Here is a 22,394-nt window from a genome sequence, read left to right as displayed (position 1 = left end):
GTAAACTAGAAAAAAAGTGGTAGCCATCATTTCTTTTTCTCCCCCTGGATTTTAGACAACAAAGGTACTATTTAGACTATAAATAATTATGACAATAAACAGATGAGCTTCTGAATAAATCTAAAATTCTCTTGCTTGGGGTATACCAACTTTCAAGCTTTTCCAGTTTTAGAAGTACATGACCAAATGAAGAGAGTCTGATAAACATGTGGCCAAATGAACTTGGGACCTAAAACTTGGGACCATATGGAATTCCATTCTAGACTAGACTAGAATTGTGACTCAGACTTGTTTCCTCTGAGAGTTGGTGTAGCCATCTGTAAAATGGGAATAGCAATATTTGTTTTATCTATATCACAGAATATCTCAAATAATAACTATGAGATGTTCTTGGAAGTACTTTGTAATGGTGAAGTAATACATAAATGAAGCTATTTTTTGCTAAATGAGGTATATTCATCAAAATAACAATGAAAAGAGTAATACAGTCCAAGGCAAGAGAGGAAAAATCTCCACCTCAAAGATTCAATCTGAGTTGTGGCCCACTGCTTTGGTCACTGTGGTTGTTTGTACCTTGAGTCTTCCCAAATCAGAATGCAATCTGAGAACATTTTAAGCCAAGGAGTCTTTAAAGAATAGTTTTCAATTAGCATTTCTAAGGACAGCTATCTGACCCTCCCCCAACCCAGTGAACAAGTGAAATAAGCAATTTACTAAACAAACACCCATCCAGTATCTAGAATCTAGAGTCTAATGTACCTTCTCTAAGCCAACCTTTTTAGTGTGGTTTTCCTATTTCTCTTTTACCTTCACTTTTCTTCTTTTCCTTTCAATTATTTCCCTATACCCTTCAGTTAAGCTTATCATGAGAAAAGTGAATATTTAAAAATGTCTACTGTTTTATTAAATACAATTTAAAATTGCCCCTATTCTTAATTTTTTAAAAAAAAATAAAGCAAGGTAGGCAGCCTTTTCTATATCTCTCCCCTCTTCCCGTACAAAGAGAACAAAAATTGTTAACCTAAATAAAAATTGCTTTTGTACTGTGTGACCATGGAGAGATTCTTGAACTCTGGGTGTTTTAGAAATCCTTATGGGAAAAACAATCATCATTTTTAGTCTAGGATATAATGAATCTAGGCACAAAAGAACTGTGATCATCCAGTATATCAAAACGTTTACTACAATTGAATTCCTACTTCCAAAATGAAAGCCTAGAAAAACCAACCTAATTCTTGGTCAGAGATAAGAAGGGAAAAAAACAAAAAAACAACACATGATGCCTGGAACTGTGGGAAACTATTACTTCCTTAAGCTTCCAGGCAGTCTAGTTTTGATAAAATAATTTTGAAAAGCTCTTCTGAGTTTGGAAGTGGGGGGATTTCTACAGGAGTCCAGAAAGGGGCTGACATATTTGGGAATATGACTCTAAAATAACATTTAAAAAACTATGCTCCTTAATGCCACAAGAAACAACATGTTAGTTAAAGAATCACCATCTCAGTCAAACATTAAAATTTGTAGGTTTAAGTAAAATTATTTAAAGTCTAATATGCACTGCAACTGGAATAGTGCCTATACAACATTTACAGCCCATCCAGGACATTCTTCTATTATTCCCTGTAGGCAAATTTCCTTGAGCTCATTTAGAGAGCAGCATGCAACTTCTAAGCAATTTATGGCTGCCTTTTGAGTGTCAGTATGTTAATAAAGAAGACCAAAACATAGTGGCAATCCTATTACAATTAGGATAATGAGTCACAATTTTTGCTTTTGATGTTTCAGGTCTTTGAACTCTCTGAGCTTTGATTTGGTGTTTAGAAAACACTCTTACCACAGAAAACAGGGTATCCAAGAAAGAACCAAGCCAATGGAGATGCATTTTTGAGAGCAGAGGGAATACTTTAGTCCAGAAATAAATACAAGAATTTTCTTGCTTATCTTTTTTTTTTGGCAATTAATGTTTGGATGACAAATGAGTGATTCTTACTTAAATAGAGAAATACAGAAAAAAGAATTAGAAAAATCAGCATTCATACCTTATTGTGGGTCTGAGTTTGTCCAACCAGTATAAGGATATTTGATGAGATGATAGATAGGCAGAAGTTAATTAAGATTATTGACCTCTCAGATCGGATATACCTGTCCAAAGAATTAAATCATTGCAAATGTCAAAAATCAAAATAGGCATCCAAAGGTTTATACAACTCTTAAATTCCTTAAGAATTAGGCTTATTGAAACATGGTTATATATAAGAAAAAATGTTTTAAATTTTAAAAAATATCTAAGTTTTTTGTGTAATTCAAGTATGTAATGGTACAGTATAGAATTTATTAGATTTAAAGCTGGAAGGGCTTAGTTATCAAGTAGTAGAGTCTCCTCATTTTATGGAGGAGAAAATGGAGTCCAAATGACTTTCCCAAGGACTTAAAGGAACCAATTCAGTATTGGTATCCAAGTCTGCATAATTCAAAATCACTGCATGATTAGGAATATTTTAGCATATTCTAAATTATGCTTTTGAATCTACCAATTTTATTTTGGAAGCCAAAATGTAATTTAAAGGTTCAAACTCCACATCTTTTATTATGTGATTTCTATTAAAACATAGGTTAATATCATGAAAATTTAAAACAAATATGATAAAATATGTTCAGTACTGTTATGTAGATCCATCTATAAAGAATTACAATCTTGACCATGCCATTCTTAGTTAATATTAAAATAGAATGATTATATATATATATATATATATATACACACACACATATGTATTATATATTTATGTGCATGTTAAGAAAATTGTTCCAAACTAGAAAATGTTTGCTTTTTCTTTACATTGTGATAGAAATCCCAAGGGGCAATTCTTTTTATACATCTGATTTTTTAAAAAGCTTTTTTTTTAAATCTAGAGTTTTTTAAAATGATGGCACTCTGAAGGCACTCTGATCAAAAAGTACACCAAAAGATTTAAATGATCACCTTTTTATTTATATAATATTCTATGGTAAATCAGAGGATAGCATTATAGGTTTTATGATAACACCTTCCACCTGTGTATATTTTGTTGATGCTTTGTACTGGGTCAGTTTGTACAAATAAATATATTCCCCAGTAGGCATTATCCTTATGGTGCCATGTTACAGATGAAGCATCAGGATGCAGTGAGTCTAGAAATTTAAAAAACCAAAGGCCCCTTTTCCTAATTTAGTAATCACCAAGTGAGAAGCTCCAAATTTCAAGGCACATTCCAGGAGAGCAGAATAAAAAGGACTTTTACAATCTAACAGACATTTCATTTCTCCTTAAAACCAACCTGAATACTTACCACCAAAATCAGACTTGGGTTTAACTTCAGGGCCTTTCCACACTCATTTATGAAAGAAATTATTATTTCAACTCTCAAGATAGTCACCGAGATTATATATGGCAACAAATGTTATTTCTCACTTTGTTCTCCAATTCTTCACATGTAGTGAGGTGTTCATCCTTTATGCAATGTCCCAGTACTTCTAAAAAGTTCTGTGTAGGTTGCTTGCTCAAACAATCATCTGGCTAATTGTATCTATGGTGTAGGTATGACTTGATTTTTAAAAGATCATATAATTGACAAATCAATCTTACATATTCCTTTTTCAGTTTTATCTATATTTTCATCAGCAATTTTAGTGCCTAATTTCATGTAGAGGTGGTAGAAGAGCTAGTTGATGGATTTATATAATAGACAAATAGACAAATAGAAGGATGTTCTGGATGCCTCTGAATTATGTTTGTGTACTTATGGTAGTAAATAATGATCAATCCAAAGATAAATCTTCATTTTCTAGGAAGTGTAATTCAGGCAGCAAAAGACATTACTACCCTACCCCACACCTGTATCCACTAGGATTGTTTTTAGAGTTCCTGCTTCTCCAACCATCAGTATTCATGTCCTGAAATGCCCATGACTGTTCATACCCACATTTCCTTGGGAAGACTAAGCAGCAATTTTCTTTTTTGAGAATTGCCACCATTGTCATAGGCTAAAAGTTCAACATTGTCAACATTTTGCTCTAAGAGTACATAATTTCCTCATAGGATAATCTCTCCAGTAATGCATATCATAACCTTTCTATACTTTAGTGAATGGTTTTCAAAAGGTTCTGTGGCTCAAAAATTAATCAGCTTTAGTCAACCTGGTGATGAGTCTCTTTGAAGCTCACCTAGACTGGTCCTCAGATTACAAACATATAGTCTATATCTAGCAGTTGTTCAGTTATTTCTGACTCTTCGTGACCCCTTTTTTGTTTCTGTTTTTTTTTTTTTTAGCAAAGATACTTGAATGATTTCTACTTCTTTCTCCAATTCATTTTATAGATAAGGAAGCTGAAGCAAACAGGGTTAAGTGACTTGCCCAGGGTCACACAGCCAGTAAATGTCTGAGGCCAATTTTAAACTTAGGTCTTTCTGACTCCATGTCCATGCCTCCATCCACCACACAAGTAATTAAAAATTTATAACTTGTAAAAGTTGCCCAAACACACTCTCCATGGGAGTCTTTAAGCACACACAGTCATTTCCACATCATGATAAAGCTTTTCTATAGGACTTCTTTGGAGGGGTGAATCCTTTACCACCAGAAAATAATGATTCCATCAGAGGGCATTGCCTCATATGTGTCCCTAACTCCTCCAAGTACCTTAACTGTAAGGGAACTCTTTATAAATATGAACCTTTAAGCAGTCCGATTATTCTGATATAAGAATTAATATCCTTGACCAAGTTAACTTCATTGATCAGTCAGCCAATTAGGCATTCTTCATTAGAGGGGGAAAAAGACAAAATTGAAGATAGCAAGTCTAATGAAATGGCCTTTCACTACTGAGAACTGATGATCAATTTGCTGGTGTTTTAGATACTGAATTGTTTTTAAAACAAACTCCTGGGGACAAAAACACCAACTATACCTGCACTATTTTAATACTGCAAAAAACTGACAAATAAGAGATGATTTTTCATTTATTCTTATAGTGTCCATACTTTTACATCCAGTTTTTAAAGTTCAAGACAACAGTAGTTTGATAAATGAATTTAGGATACAACAAATTTCTATACTGAAGTTATGATTCTAAAAAGCAATAACAAAACTTGTTGGTGTTGTCCCTACAATATTCTAGTTCTTTGGAAAAACCCAAAGCTGTTTCTTCCACATCTCAGAGAAATAAGTTCCAACCAATGTTATAGTACATTTTTTTCAGAATACTTCTTTTACTGCTTTTATGTTATCTTCTTATTGCCTCATTTGATTTGTCCCTCTTTGATGGGAAAGAGGAACATTATCCACTAGAAGGCCTTTGATAAGCAGTTGAAGTAGAGTGTTGAGAAATAAATCTTTAAGGGAGAAGGTTAGTTTATTTGGCCCTCTCTAAATTCACAAGTATGAAACTCAGAAATTTACTACTTGGCAACTCAGAAGTTATGGTGAATATTCCAATTTAATTCCTGTACTGAATAGAAAACAGGAAACAGAGAGAGCATTATGTAGGCCTAAGCTTGAGATTTCATGATACATGGACGAAGAAGAAAAAGGAAGTGTTAATTAATGGCACAACTATTCACTTAATAATCAAAATAATTAGGACTAGAAGAGAGAGAACATTTTTAAAAGAATATATAATGCTATATTGTCACCAACAGGTCAGCATGTAATCAAGTCAAGTAAACCATGCCAATTTTTATATTAAAATTATTTTTTAGAATTATTGCACAAAATAAATAAAACAGACAGGCATATAACAGGTATCAAATCCCCAAATTTAACTCTAAACCATTGAATATTTCTATAAAGGGCATAAATCAAATACATACCTCCATAGTGCTGCATAGACAACTGCTAGGGTGATCAAGGCCAAGCAAGACAGACCACTGCCTACTATGAGTGTTACTGAAGGTGCCCCAGATGATTCCATGATCTGTAAGTCACACACACACACACACACACACACACACACACACACACACACACACACAAAGAAGAAGAAGCATTTTATAAAAATTAAAATAATAGAGGACAGACTGAGTAAAACCAAACTACCATTTAAGAAATAGGACCAAAGCATAGTTTGTCTTTGGAACAACTTCATTGTCATAGCTTTTATCTCTCCAATGACTAATTCTATCAATTACTCCTCTCTCCAACCCCCAATATAAAGATATAAATAAGGTCTTGTAGGCTTAAAATGTTTAATTATACACTACCACCTTAATAACCTATTTTAAAACAGAGAACTGAAACTCTAACTTGGTAGTCATTTACATTTTAAATCATTCTCCAGCTAACATTTAAATCTGTATTTTTTCTTCCAAAAAGATATTCTGTAATTTCTCTATTGATACTTAATAATATTTTCTCTGTTGTTGCTAATTCACTGTTCATTTAACTACTCAAAATTTAATTCATGGTTACTTAAATTTTATCAAACTTTCTGACTTTTAACAACTTTGTCCTAAGTCAAGTATTCCCTCATTTAATTTCCCTTGCTTGGCCCCTGAGCAGCCTGGAGAAATTCTATTTTCTGGGACAGGAACATGGTTCATTATTTTGTTAATGAATATTATATATGGAGTTAATTTACACAATACCAACAACTGTAGTAAAACATATGACCTTGAAAAATGTATTTTTTCCTATTAAATACAACTAAAAAAAGTAGGCATTTACCACTCAAGTGACTTCTGTGCTTAGAAATTAACATGGCAAAAAGCAGTGACTACTATTTTAAAAGTATTTTTTAGCATTGAAAGTTTGAAAGGGTACATTAAAAGCCAGTATGCTGTTTCAAAGCCCTGGGGATTTAACAGAATTCTATTTCAGCAGGTTATCTTCTTTCATCAGATGAAAGTGGTGCTCATTTAGGCCAAATTTAGGCTGAAATATAACATTTATTGGAATTGCTATGTCCATTTCTTGAAATAATTTCTAATACTATACAAGATGAGCAAATTATTTCCCATTTAAGCATTACCTCACAACTCTTTGCTTAGGAAACTATTTTCAGAAACCTCTTGTACTTACAAGGATTGATAATACTTTTTATATTCAGTGATTTCCTGAAAACTTGATTTGATCCCCCCTCCTAAATATCAGTAGACAACCCAAAAAACCTGTGCTGAAAATATCCAATGCAGATCTGCAATGTGTTTAGCTACAGTGTCAGGGATTTTCATTCCACTATCAACAGTATCCTTACAAATTCCTTGGAATAGCTTTACATTCTTTTAAGAAAAAGAACTAAGTTGGCAATTATTTGATATGAAAGTTTGCAGAACATTAGCATTATAGTGAGAAAGCTTTCTCAATTCTTTACTGCAGAAAATTCAAGTTTGAAGACATAAAATTGAGTAGGATTTAGTTCTATCACACCAACTGGAATTCAATTCACTAAGCCACTACAGCCAAGGTGGAGACGAACCTAATTTTGCATCCTGTAATATTGTACATTCCCCCATCTAAAATGCAGTTCCCTGGAGAAACACTCCACAAAATATCCCTATCTTTACATTAAACCGTGTTTTCCCTTTGTTACTTACTATTTCTCTAGGTTGCTGAGCCAAAATGGCGAAGGTGGAGAGACGATCACATAAGCATTTCGTATGGGATGCATCGGTAAGCACAGTTTTACATCCCTGGGTGGACCAGGTTCCCAAAGAATCGTTCCTGCAAAGGTCGGGGGAAGAGGGGGAAATCAGGATAATTATGCCTGATGGCCAATTCCGTAAAGAAGAAAATGCAGTTTAATTGAGAGAATCCTCTACTGTAGTTCCCGGACAGGAAGAGTCTACTTGTTGTTGAACAGGACGTAATTTAGATGCATCTCCAGTTGTACAGTAATGCAAAGCAAGAGTGGGGGGAAAAAAGCAGGCAGGCGGCTGTGCAGCGTGCAAAGAGCTGTCCAGCGCCGTTGGTGCTGAAACCAGGGCTTGCTCTGTCCAGCCCTCTGTGAGGAACCCAGCAGCGGCAGAGGCGGCGGCAGAGGCAATAGCAGCCAGAGCTTTGGCAGCTACTTCCTCTGCTCATCGGATCATTTCAAACACTCGTGGTGTAAAGAGGCTTTTCTTATTCTCAAACCAGCTCTGACTTCCGTCCCGCATTTTTGGCGGTGAATGCTGATATTTAAAATGCGGATTTCTCTGAAAAACCTACCTAAAAGATTACATGGGTTCCTCTGGGTGATACCAGATCTTCTCCACTGTTGGTTAAGGGTATTTTCCTTCCTATAAAATTAGCTGCTGTAAAAATTTCACCCTGGAAACGGGAAGCAGTGGCACGGCAGCAGCATCAGATGATTCCAACTCTTACTGCCTTTGCCTTAGCTCCAGCAAAGGGGTGGGTTTCAGCACTGCTTACACTGCTACAGCTAAAGACAGGAGTTCGCCCTCCAGACTTCACTCAGCCTAACTCGCCTCTGCGGCCCCTTTGATTTCTTCCCCTCCCCCTTTTCCTTTGACTTGGGGCAACAGCATCAGGATAACCCCAAGTCGATGGGAAATCTGGGGAAATGACCCTGTCTGCCAGTCTTGGTGTGGTTAAGGGGCTGACTGAAGGCGGGGAGGAAAGTCCCAGGATCAATTCATTTTTCCCCCCATTAGATTTAGCCATCAAAATGCTAAAGCATATGGTCTGTTTCCCACCCCAGCAGAACAATAAAAATGGTATCAACCTACGTTTTCTTTGTGTAGGGAAAAAAGAAAAAAGAGAGAATCACCCCCTCCACCCCCCAACTGAACCAACCTAGAGACCATTTCTGTAGGAAAAAGAAAGAAAAAAAGATAGCCGTTTCACTAATCGACCCTAGTATCATTACACGTGTCATATGTTGAATGCACCATTTGTTTTTTCCCCTTAAGTCCAAGCACAGAAACTCTCCAGCCAGCAGCATCATTTATTACAAATTTCTCTTTGCTTCAACCCAAGTCCCCAAATGGGATAAACTAATCAAATAGGAAGAACAGAAATAAATATCTTGATAATGATTTAATAATTTATGATTCTGTATCCCCTGTCTTTGCCTCAAAATGTTGAATTAAATAAATACATATGCAATATATTTATAAGAGGTTTCTTACAAGTAACATCCCTAAAGCACAGGGACAACAGTACTCCCAATGAGTTAAAAAATAAAATAATTCACAATGGCTCATTTTGGCACCTTGCAACAAAACTTCTACCTATGATGTATGAGACAAAAGAATACAGAGCAATTGTGGGATAATAGTTAAAAATACTCACAAACTCATCAAAATAGTTCTTTGACTAATGGATATAAGATTTCTGTACTTTTCATTAAGACATACTCATGTGCTAACTTTTATCAAAAAAATACAAAAAAAGTTGTCCCACTAGTTTTGGTGCTAATAAATTTAAATTCAACTCAAACTTAGCAGTATATCAATTAATTTTATTAGTTTTCTGTCTTAATTTCAAAATAGTTTGAGTGAAATCAAGTACATTTATCTTTGCTGATTGTATATTGAAGAAATATACTTAAGAAAAAATGATATTTTAAAACATAAGAATCAATTATTCTTTTTGAAAAGGAACTTCACTACAACGTGGCCATTGTAATCATCACATATGCTTTCAAGATGGTGTCCAAGGATTTTTATTTCAGTATTTTGTTATAATTAACAGATTTTAACAAAGAAAAGCAGAGGAAAAGTCTAATTTGAAAGAAAAATATAAACCTTTTTAACATGAAAATTCATTTGCTAAAGATGCAAATATGATCCTTAATTATTCCTGAAAGATATGTTCAGCTTAAGAATGTTCATGAGATCTACAGATTGCATACACATAAGTAGGTCCTTCAGACCTATACTCCTTATACAATTGAGTAGGTCCTGACTTTGCAAATTAAAGGAGGAAGCTAGGTTTGTCTTTAGCTTCAAGCTACCTTCAGCACAGCCTCCTGTGCCTCTTTTTCTCCTCTCATTTTCCTGTTTCTCTCCAAGTACCCATCATTTAGTTCTTCAGTATGGTGCTCATAGGCCATCTTCCCAAGATACTGATCACATGTTCCAAAATGCCCTGCCCTCTCATTATTTCCTTATCCTGATCATATAAGCAAATTCATACAAACCTGTGAATGACTTATAACCTTATATTTTACCTTTTGTAGAAGTCTATGCATTTAAAGAGAAAGAAATACATAAAAGAATGATTCTTTCTTATATTTTTCTATTAAGAAGCTGTATTAGTTGCAGAAATATGTTTAATGTTATTATGTGTGTGTGTGTGTATATATATAATATATATATATATATAATATATATATATAATATATATATATATATATATATATATATATATATATATATATATATATATAACCTATATCAGATTACCTGCTGTCTAGGAGAGGGGGGAGGGAGGGGAGGGAGGGAGAAAAATCTGTAATTGTAAAGCTTGTATAAACAAAAGTTGAGAACTATCTTTACATATAATGGAAAAAAAATACTTTATTAATTAAAAAAAGAAGCTATATTAGTGAAGATAATTATTTAAAAATTTTTGAGAACCTTGCTGTTATTCAGAGCTATTTTTCATTTTTGGCATAGAAAAAGTATACTTATGTATATTTATATGAACACCTTTTCTCCTGTAGTATTTTTCTACTCTACGAATTTTTAAAATCAATGATCTGCATGTCCTATTGACTTCAAGGAGGACAGTAAAAGTAAATTGATATATAATAATACTAATATGTGTTAAAATTGTTTCTAATCCTGCAGTGAGAAAGGGTATACATCAATAGTCACAATGCATAGTTTTATATTTGACTTTAGATGTTATGTCTATGAATTATTGTTGTCCCTTTTTTACAGTGATTTATTTTTTATTAAATGATCTATTCTATAGCAGATAGAATATATAGGAGATAGTATATTCTATATTCTATACTATATAGAGAATATGTATATAATATATATTTTTGGCATAAAAATTTATTTGTGTGGGGAAGCATAAAGATATGATAGAAATCACTAAACAGCACTTATTAAGTACCTACTGTGTTCAGAGTACTGTTTGCAAGTGCAAAATACAGAATGAGAACCCAATCATATCCAATGAGCAGTAGCATATTCCTAATTATACAGGTGTTTTCTGAGCCCTGTGGACCTCTTTTTCAAAACCCAATAGACCTGTAAAAAATTCTATGGAAATCTCTAAGTTTGCATCAATTTATGTATGTTCCACTTTCACTCCTGCACACCTATGTTAGGTATTTATCTAATGATAGGTCTTTTCTTGTTCCCTTTATTTTTAGGTTCAAAGAATGAAAGAATGAGCAAGCATTTATGAAACATATTTTGGTGTTAGGCAGTAGGAATTAATAGAATTAAATGAAATGTTTCCTACCTCAAGGAACTAACACTCTATTGGAGGAGACAAAATGTAATATATAAATAAAAACACTTACTGAACGTATGTATGTTTTATATATTTGGGGGCAATGGAAAGCAGTAAGAACTGAAAGTTTAGGAAAGGCCTTGTGTAGGAGATAGTATTTCAATGTGCCTTCAAAAGAAGATAGGGATTCCAAGAAGTGGGGAAGAGATGGGAAAGTATTTCCAGACCTGAGAGAATAACCTGAACAAAGAAATGGAGAAGATAGAATGGCTTGTGTCCAAGAATAAAGAAGAGTATATGCTCCAAAAATTACATTTTCATATGAAGTCAAAGAACAAATGATTTCAACTTTCTTTTAAATCTTTCATTAGGTCCACTTCCTGTTTTCCTTTTGGGTCATGCTCATTTCTTGAAATTTTTCTTACCATAGTCAGTTCCCATTACTGCAACTATATTAATGATATGTGACTTTATTCTATAATGTTAAAATGAACAGGGCAAATATTCTCTTCACTGCAATGAAATATTGTTTAATAAAACACTGATAATACAAATCTATAGTGACATATGCCAGGATTGTTCAACGGTTTCATGATTTTAGCACTTGATATAGCAAGAAAACTGAAAGCTCCGTTCAAACAAGTCTTTTGTAGACAACCTGTCAATTTTGCTTCTTCATCAGCCACTGTGTAAATTATTGATTAGGAGTAAGTTAAGCACTTTGAGAGGGTCATTAGCCCTTATGATATTAAAGTTCCATTTATTCAGAATTGACGTTATTACTATAACAGTAGTTTTTACATATTTTGTCAACTAGTTTTATACATGAAGTCACAATTTAAAGCAAAGTATATGAAAACCAGGATCCAGAAAACATCATTGAATTTGCTAAGATCCACAGGTCACAAGGAAGTGATTCACTAAGGGAGAATTTAGAAAACTACATAATTCATATTTAAGCAAAATACCAAAATGATTATCCACCTCTTGGTGTGAATTGTTCTTATAACACAAACATTTACTAGGCAGAATGTAGTAGCATGCTCTCAGTTCTGAGGATTCTTTAGGGTAGGGTTTCTTATTTCCAAGCCTTTGCCAAGACTGAGAGCACTATAATCTTGAACTATTGTAACCATATCATCTTATCCAGTACAACCTAATACATTTTATTCTGTTAAAAAGCAACATTCATCTTTTTTGTAAGGTTGCTTCCTGTTTAAAATACTATTTTAATTAAAAAACAAAGGAAACAAACCTAAGTTCTGAAAATACAATGACAGGTAATACTTAAGTATGTATGTTTTAAAAGAAATTTATTTCAATATTTTCATGCAATAGTGTATTCAAGACCTAAAGCTATTTATGTGCCTATCTTAAGAATATATGTTTATGCATGACAAAAGATGGAATTTTATGTAATAACTACAACAAAATAAAGCACATTTATTATTAGTATGCAAATAAATCTTACATATGTAAATTGTATATGTATTTGTATGTGTAATTGTATAACATTACTTGGTGATTATGTTCAAGAGAGAAATGAAGTAAGGACCATAGTCAATAGCATTTGACAATGTACATAGTAGGCATTTACTATGCTGAAAATAATTGAACAAGTATTTAATTAATGACAGCTTAGCATTCTACGTCTGTTGTTTGTCCTTCCTTCTTGAAGAGGCCCATGACATTGGATTGATATCATGATTTGTACGAATTGGATTTAAGTGAGGGGGAGAGCTGTGCAAAGTCACCAACTTCACTCTTTCCTCCAGAGCCATATGGGTCCAGTAGCAAAATATACATCAGGATGACTGGAGATTGCCCTGGGTGTTTGAGACTTTTAGGGTTGACTTGTCTAGGGTCCCATAGCTAGTAGGTGTCTGAGGTGAGATCGGAACTCAGGTCCTTCCAACTTCAGGGCTAGTGTTCTATCTACTGTGCCACCTAGCGGCTCAGCTTTCTACTAAGTGCTATGGGGGACACACATGAAGTTCAGTTTGTTGAACATGATATTTGCTTTTTCCTATATTGTATTTCAGATATATATAAAACATCATATAGGGTGCTGGAACTGGAGAAAGGAAGGTCTGAGTTCAAATTGGACTTCAGACACCTGTGATACCTCAGTTCTGTTTATTTCCATTTCTTCATCTGTAAAATGGGGATAATAATAGCACCTACCTCACAGGCTGTTATGGGGATCAAATAAGATAATAATTGCAAAGTTCTTAGCATGGCGCCTGGGTACATATTGATGGTTTGTTGTTATTCAGTTATTTTGAGTTGAGTCTGGCTCTGTGACCCAATTTAGAGTTTTCTTGGCAGAGATATGGGAATGGTTTACTATTTCCTTTTCCAGTTCATTTTATAGATGAAAAACTGAGGCAAACAGGGTTAAGTGACGTGCCCAGGGTCACAAAACTAGAAAAGTGTCAGAGGCTAGATTTGAACTCAGGAAAAAGAGTATTTCTGACTCCAGGCCTTGTGCTCTATCCACTGTATAACCAAGATGTCCATAAAATTGTTAGTTATTGTTGTTGTTGTTGTTGTTTTTCCTTCATTCTGGAAGAGGCCCATGACATCAGGGTGATGTCATGACTTGCAGTGAATTGGATTTAAGAGAGGGAGGGCTGTGCAAAGTCACCAACCTTACCCTCTCCTCCAAAGCCATCTAGGTCCAGAGGCAAGACATCAGGATGACTGGAGATGGTCCTGGATATTTAAGGCAATTGGGATTAAGTGATTTGTCCCAGGGTCACACAGCTAGTAAGTGTCTGAAGTGAGATTTTAATTCAGGTCCTCCCAACTTCAGGCCCAGTGCGCTATCTACTGCCCTAACTAGCTGCCCATTATTATTATATAAAAGTATTGAAAAAGCTAGCAGGGGAAGTAGATAGAGTGCCAGGTTCAAATCTGAGCTCATACATTTACTAGCTGTGTGAACCTGAGCAAGTCACTTAACTGTGTTTGCCTCAGTTTCCCCATCTGTAAAATGAGCTGGAAAAGGAAATTGCAAACCACTCCAGTATCTTTGCCAATAAAATACAAAATGAGGTAACAAAGAGTTGGACATGAATGGAAAAATGACTGAACAACAACAAAAAAGTATTGTGGGGTTTTTTTGTTTGCTACATTGGGTAATTTTGAAGGTAGATATTACTAGGCTAAGAAGAATTTTTTGGGGGGCGGGGAAATGAGGGTTAAATGACTTGCCTGGGGTCACACAGTTAGTAAATGTCAAGTGTCTGAGGTTGGATTTGAACTCAGGTCCTCTTGAATCCAGAGCTGGTGTTTTATCCAATGCGCCACCTAGCTGCCCCCCCTAAGAAGAATTTTTAAAGTTTTTTTTTTTTTAATGGTTTCATGCAAAAGGCAAGTGGCACTTTCTTTAATAGTTCTCCAAATCACTGAAAATCTTGAATACTGGATGCTTACTGATATCTATTGTTAAAAACAAAAAAAGTGTACCTTATTGCCTTCCCACCTCAGAAAAACATGTGTTTATGTTGGAGACCAGTTTTTCCCATGACAACCATTTCTAACACCCTAGAGAAACAGAGTTGTTATAATGAAAACATCACACAAGTAAACTCTCTGACCAGTCAGTCCCTGCACAAGGAGGTAATCATGAGGTAATGTCATGACTTGCAGTGAACTGGATTTAAGTGAGGAAGAGCTGTGCAATACCAGCTTCATTCTCTCTTCCAGAGCCATCTAGGTCCATTGGCAAGATATGTATCAGGACAACTGGAGATGGCTCTGAATGCAATAGGAGACCTTGGTCTTTTTAGGCTAAGGTCATTCCCAGGTCTCAGTCTGTCTGTGGCAAGGCCCATTCAGTGATTAAGGCTAGGTAAGAAATGAGGCAAAGAATGGCCTCTTTTACACAGTCAAAATTAAAAAATAATTAGATGAATGAATAGATAAATAAATACTATAAAGATAGCTAATATTTATCCAAGACCTTATATACTTAAAAATAACCTGGTCCCCCATCCTATTCTGATAGCTAGTTCAACTCAAAGTTTTTTTTTTCTTTTGCCAGATTTCTTCACTTTAAAAATTAAGGTGGGGCAGCTAGGTGGCACAGTGGATAGAGCACTGGCCCTGGATTCAGGAGTACCTGAGTTCAAATTCGGCCTCAGACACTTAACACACACTTACTAGCTGTGTGATCCGGGGCAAGTCACTTAACCCCAATTGCCTCACTAAAAAAAAAAAAATTAAAAAAAAATTGAGGTCATCCAAAATTTCACCTATCTGAATAATAAAATCACCAGATGAGGTTCTTTCATTGCGTGTACTTACAATCAGTGAATTTTCCTCCCCAAGTACTTTCCTACCTAAAGAGCCTTGTCTCTTTTAACAAAAATGAAAGCCAAAAAGGAGAATTATTTAGAGAAACTCATGTTACAGTCTCAAAACAAATTTAACTATACCAAAACAACATACTATTCCAATTCTGAATTGTTTCTCAAAATCCAAAGAAATATTTTCAATATGCAAGAGGCTCCACAATATAAAACTTTTTATTGAAAGTGAATATTCTCTCTGAACTTGTCAGTGCATTATGGTGTACTGAAATGAATTAATGATGCTTGTTTTCATTGATTGTGTCTTAGTTTTATTGTGTTCTGCTTCTCACAGAAGAGGCCTAATCTTACATAATCATTTGCTTAGGTTGCATAAATAATTTTTATGAGGAGATAAACTTTGCTATTTGATATTTTTCCTCTGAGCAACCTGGAGAAGTCTTGTAGTTTTAACCATTATTTTCTGAGGGACCTAGCCAAAAGGCATCTTATTCAGAGCTCAAAGCCAGAGGACTGGAAATCAAGGTCAAGAGTTTTTCTTGGAATTTTATACTGAGTGCCTTGTTAAAAACATAAGAAAGGGCTATAGTTTTTTTTTTTTGTAGTTTTCTAAGTCTCTGCCATGTAAACAGCTACATTTTGAACTTCACTGAAAAATCACTTATTCATAATTTTATTATGAGGCATGAATATAAATACATATATAATATACACGATATATTTCATTTAATAAAAATATATGAAAATGTGAATGGGACAATGATTCAGCATGAGTATAAGAGGGTTATTGTTTTTTACTTTTTCCACAATTTTCTTTAGTTTGAATGGTATTGTAGAGTCTCTTATTGGCCTGGTCCAACCATGTCTTTGGAGAAAGGGTTATGGGTAACATATCCTTATTCTCTTAGAATTGTGCATGTTCATATTTGTCAGCCATATGTATACACTCTAAGTTCTATATTTCAGATGCTTGTTTATGACAAAAGGAAACAACATTCTAATGTAAGTGAGCTATAATTCAAAAATTCTAATTGAACATTTTCTAAAGTAGTAAATAGGAACATTAACCTTCCTAAGGTAGTTATTAAACTGTTCTCCTTGGACATTTGTATATTTTGGATGAGTATGTATGAGGAATTAGTGAAATATCTTTGTGCATACTTTATGGGATATTATGGGCAGTTTGGGAGAGACGTAAAAACATGGATATATCACAATTAGTTGAATGGAGACAATTACGATTATTGAAAAGAGAGCTGCTGTAGAAAATGAGTAGAAAGAAGATAAAACAATATCTGCTCGTTGATAGGACATGACAAATCAAACATAAACTGGGAAGGAAAAGAATCAGTCCACTAAAACTTGAGTGGTCCATATTCAAATGCATGTAAAACCAAAATAACTTCATCTTCTGACTTTCTGTTCCACACCACCAAATGCTGAATGCAGCTTTCTTTTCTGTTCACATTTAGTATATCATTGCACAATCTTAAGATTACAAAGAAGACAAATGACATTTTGTATATACTCGAGAATGCAATGAGACACACAATTTCACAAAATAAACTTTATGTTATTGTTTTCATCTATTAGTTTCAAGGCAAAATTTCCAATTCTTAGTTTTTATTATATTACCTAATTTTGTGGTGTCAGAAGTTAATTTTCAAGCAGTATGGGGGCAGCTAGGTGGCACAGTGGATAAAGCACCAGCCCTGGATTCAGGAGGACCTGAGTTCAAATTTGACATCAGACACTTCACACTTACTAGCTGTGTGACCCTGGGCAAGTCACTTAACCCTTATTGCCCTGAAAAAACAATCAACCAAAAACCAGTATAGAGAATTTGTCCACTTTAAAAAATCATCTATAGTTCCTATTTGTAAACACAAATCTAGAAAGTAGAGCCAGGAAAACAACATACAGCATAAATACAACAATGCAAATAGAAAGAACAAGAACAAGCAACTGAAAATGAATGTTATGACCTCAAGGAAGAGATACAATTTTTCCCCACTAGTTTATACATGAATGAATCATTGCATATGTTAGATTTTTGCTATGTTGGTCTGTTTTGATTAATTATTTTTCTCTTCTTTATATCTTTAAAATAATTTGCTACAAGGGATACATATTGGAAGAGGATAGGAAAAGGATTCAAGGGGAAATGTAGGTGATGTAAAAACAGAAGATAATATGTTTTAAAGAAAACATGCATACCCTTTGACCTAGGCATTTGTGACTCATAGGCATTTAAATAAGAAGATACTCCCTCTTCTTCAAATGTTTCTATGAATATGAAAAAATAGTTATAGCACCATTTTACTTTGGTAGTGAATAACTGAAAAAGGTAGATGTTCATGGATTGGGAGATAACTAAACAGATACATCATTGTTGGAATATTGCTATGTTATAAGAAAAAACAAATATGATGAATATGGAGAAACTTGGATTTACATAAAATGAAGCAAAGGGAAGTAGAGCCAGAAAAACAGTAAATGCTTGACTAACATAATATAAATGAAAAAAAAAAACCTAGCACAAAGCAATAAGACTGAATGTTGTAAAACAATAAAGAATAAAATTAGTCCCAAAGAAGAGACATGTGAAGACACCTTTTGTAGAGGTGAGGAGTCCTTGAGTAAGGAACATTGTAAATGACGTCAATTTTTTTTTGATGCTTTGGTAAATTTTTCTTATTTTGTTCTCTCTCTTTTATTTCATTAACAAAAATAACTTTGTTATAAGGGATGGCTTTTTAGAAGAGGGAGGGGAAGACATAGGGGAAATCTTGGAAATGTGAAAACAACCCCTGCCCCATAAAACCTTTTTTAAATATAGTAGAGACCATGCATTTTTTTTTGGTGAGGCAATTGGGGTTAAGTGAATTGCCCAGGGTCACACAGCTAGTAAGTGTCAAGTGTCTGAGGTCAAATTTGAACTCAGGTCCTCCTGAATCCAGGGCAGGTGTTCTATTCACTGCACCACCTAGCTGCCCTGACCATGCACTTTTAAAGCATCTACAATTCCCTCATATGTGCATATCTATTCTATCCTTTGCACAGGGCCTGGTGAAGCAGGATGTGTAGTTTTATCAGTACAGTTTGATTAATTCTGTACTTTTATATGTATAAGGCTACATTAGAAAGAAATATTTGTAATCTCAGCTATAGGCCAAATTTGACAGGTAACTTTTGGCAAGTCACTTGACCTGTAGATCTCATTTTAAAACTTTTTTTCCCTGTAGAACAGGCCTCATATCCGATTTCCCTATATAACAGAACTCTTAGAATAAAATGAAATAATGGTTATAAAAAGATGCTTTGAAAATTAGTTAACAATACTACCTAAATATAAACCAATATTAATTGAAAGTCATGAGTTATAGTAAAAAAATTGGATTGGAAATAAGGGCACTCAACTTCTATTCCTGATTGTACCACTAATAACCTGTAAGAACTTGGGTCATTCATTTATTCTCTCAAAACCTCAGTATCTTTTGCTATGTAATGAGGGTATTTGGTTAGATTCTTAAAAAAAATCCTTGCCAGCTCTAGTTCCATTGTCTAGATAAAGAAACTGAGTTCTCCAAAAGTCAGATAGCTCACACAATGTTAAACATCATTGAGGGTTTTCACCTTAGAGATAACCCTGTATTGCTACCCAAAGAGAAGATCTTTTCTTGTATGCAAAATCATTATTCTCTTTCTTGGTAGGTCAGGGTAAAACTCAAGTATTTGATTTGGAATTCAATAGTGTATTCCATAAGCATATTCTTCCCCCCAAAGGCCAAAAAAACCCAATTATAGATTTAGTCACTTATTTTCAGACTTATCTCTAGGGCCACACATCTGAATCAAAATGTAACTTTTAAATAACTCAATGACAGCAAAATATTGAACACAAAGTATTGCTATTTATCAGAAGAACACATGTTATATCATGTCAAGCATCTCAAAAGAAGTCACCATAGTCATTTCTACCACTAAAACACTGTGACCTCAAAATGAAAACTTGCTATTCAAATGACAATCTCTGGAGTTTGTTGAAAGTAGAAACAAAAATCTTGGAAATTTGGTTTAATTTGGAGAAAGCAAATTTTCTCTGCCTGCCAGACTCCTGAAATATCAGATGTATTGATAGAAAAGAGATATTGATATTTTATGTATATAGATATAGATAGAACAAGCTTCAAGTTACTCATTCAACATCAACTCTAAGATGGATGAGGACACCACAGATGTTTGCTGCTGCTAAGAGCTTACAGAGAAGCACTCTTCCATGGCCATATGCACTGACCTGCTCACTGTCATCTGGCAAGATATTCCATTGATTCATGGGGACTTGGCTAAAGAGCCTTGGGATTTCAAAGGATTATATCACTACTAGTGGAAAACAAAACTAAACCAAATCTGCAATCTTCTTTAGTAATGTAACATAATGTCTAATAATCATGGTTAATGATATTGTCTTTGAATAACATAGTTCATATCATATTTGTGGAAAATTCATTTATACATATGATATACTAAATTTCTATACCATAATGTACATAAATTCATAATTTGGAAGTTGTAAAATATTTCAATATTTTAATCTTGTCAAATCCAGATAAAGATATCATTCATGATTGGGAGGCTACAAGAAGTTGCCTGGAATGTAGGTTGGATAAAGGGGCAGTGTGATTTAGTGAAGCACAGAGTCAGGAATTTGGATAACTTGCTTCTGGACAGTATCAATAATATATTTGTGCCCCAGCTATAAAATGGAGGGTGTGAGTACAAACTGATCCCTAAGTTCCCTTAGACCTTTAGGAAACAATTGGCTGTATATTCTAAGTACACACTCTTCTACAATGCGGTAGTTTCTCTAGTTGTTCTTTATATGTTAATGAGTCAGATAGTTAAAATATCTAGTAAATGACAGCACAGAAACCTCAATGGCACAATTAATATTTTTATCAGATATCAATTTTTTTTGCAGGGCAATGAGGGTTAAGTGACTTGCCCAGGGCCACACAGCCAGTAAGTGTCAAGTGTCTGAGGCTGGATTTGAACTCAGGTTCTCCTGAATCCAGGGCCAGTGCTTTATTCACTGCCCCACCTAGCTGCCCCCAGATATCAAATATTTTTGATTCAACTCTACGACTCCTATGTGACTTAGCCGCTGAGCTCAGAAGTTTGAGAGCTGAAGGGGTCCTGATGGAATTTTCTTCTCTAGAGGTCCTTTTTGGAACCCCTTAGGGAGAAGATAGATTGGGGAAGAGAGGAACCCTTTATGGAAATAAAGTCTCTGATTCTTTTCACCAGTCTATCCTGGTGGTGGGGCAGGGAACAATACAGAAAGGGCCACCTGAAGTTCCCTTTTCATATCCTATTTTGTTTTGAGGGCACAGGAGTTAGAGAAGACAAGTCTAGTGTATTAAACATGCCCCTCTCCACCTTCTCTCCCACTTTTCCCAAGTCACAGTCAGTCCCCAATTCAAATTCTAGTCATGGGGTGGTGGCAGTGGCAGATGAGTTCCCATGTTTTTCTAGTCTGATTAGCCCACTCAGTTTTTTTACTGAGGCTGAGAATCCCTGAGGGAAGTATGAGAAGTGTATTTGTGTGTAATTTCTTGGACCCAGTCCAAGAAGGCATACATGCTAGGCATGAGCCAAACTCAGATCTTCCCGGGGGGGGGGGGGGGGGGGAAGTAGTTACATCCTGATGTCACATGTAGATTGCTCTCCAGGAAATAAGGGACCCTTCCAGCTGGGACTCCATATCATCCTCTGCCCCTAGATGGGAAAGTATGAGCTTTCTATACTCTTCTTCCTCCTTATCCTAATCCTTCTTGTTTGGACCAGTGGTGGTGGTGATAGGGGCCCAGAAGACTGGCCCCCATTGCCAAACATCTGGGTCTTGGGGTCCTAGGAGGCCCGCAACTCCTCCTCCTCAGCAGCAGAGGCAGAACAAAGGTCACGCCTTACCTCGTCTCCCCTGGCTAAGAACAGCAGCAGCTTGGCCCTCCATACCAGCAGACCTACATTTCCCATTGAGACCTGGGGTGGTATCTCTGCCACTGATGGTCTGCTCAGCATGACTCGTACCCAGAGCATCAGCAACATTACAGACAAAGGTGGTTTTAGATGACTCATCTACAGGGTGACTTATGAGCGACATGTCCCTGGGCCACAGCTGTTGAGCAGAATAGGCCCATAGTCATATTCCACTTGTAGGCCATGGGCTCCGGATTGCTCTGGATATCAAAACTCAAGGAAACCTCACCTTGACAAACAAACCAGTTGTCATAGCCAGAGATGGAGACCTCCATGGGGTATCTCATAGAAAGCATGAGGGGTAGTGGGATAGGCTCTGAGAATGTCTCATGTTCTACCTTATAGGTGAGCTCTCCCTCATCTACTTGAGGGGTGGGCGCCAGGATGAAGTAGCAGGTGATGGTGAAGGTGCCAGGTATAGGCCATGATGTTCTTGTCTCAGTGCCTGCTTCATAGGAGACGTGGTCAGGTAGATAGTCTGCTGTGAAGATAGAGTGGATGATGGGCATTGAGCCCAACCCCAAGCTCTTGAGGCTCCACATGGTTCTGGGGCTCAGCCAGCACTCTGAGCCACATGGCTTCTTTGCTGCTCCCTCAGATAGTGAATTCACAGGTGTAGTTGGCCTTACTCAGCCCTCAGGTCTTTCAA

The 22,394-nt window shown here is 35.4% G+C and overlaps 1 protein-coding gene across 1 annotated transcript in view; it reads right to left on the bottom strand.

The window, feature by feature from the left end:
• Positions 1-22,394, bottom strand: part of ADGRB3 (adhesion G protein-coupled receptor B3) — an 890,484-nt gene that overhangs the window by 182,481 nt on the left and 685,609 nt on the right. Inside the window, 3 exon segments of the mRNA XM_044001123.1 lie at positions 2,040-2,142; positions 5,849-5,952; positions 7,571-7,697. Of these exon segments, the coding sequence (XP_043857058.1) occupies positions 2,040-2,142; positions 5,849-5,952; positions 7,571-7,697 (334 nt within the window).

This window comes from Dromiciops gliroides, chromosome 4, assembly GCF_019393635.1.
Source record: "Dromiciops gliroides isolate mDroGli1 chromosome 4, mDroGli1.pri, whole genome shotgun sequence".
In the NCBI taxonomy this organism is placed as follows: Eukaryota; Metazoa; Chordata; class Mammalia; order Microbiotheria; family Microbiotheriidae; genus Dromiciops; species Dromiciops gliroides.
The sequence above is the reverse complement of the archived record's forward strand: the minus strand, read 5'-3'. Positions and strand labels throughout refer to the sequence as shown.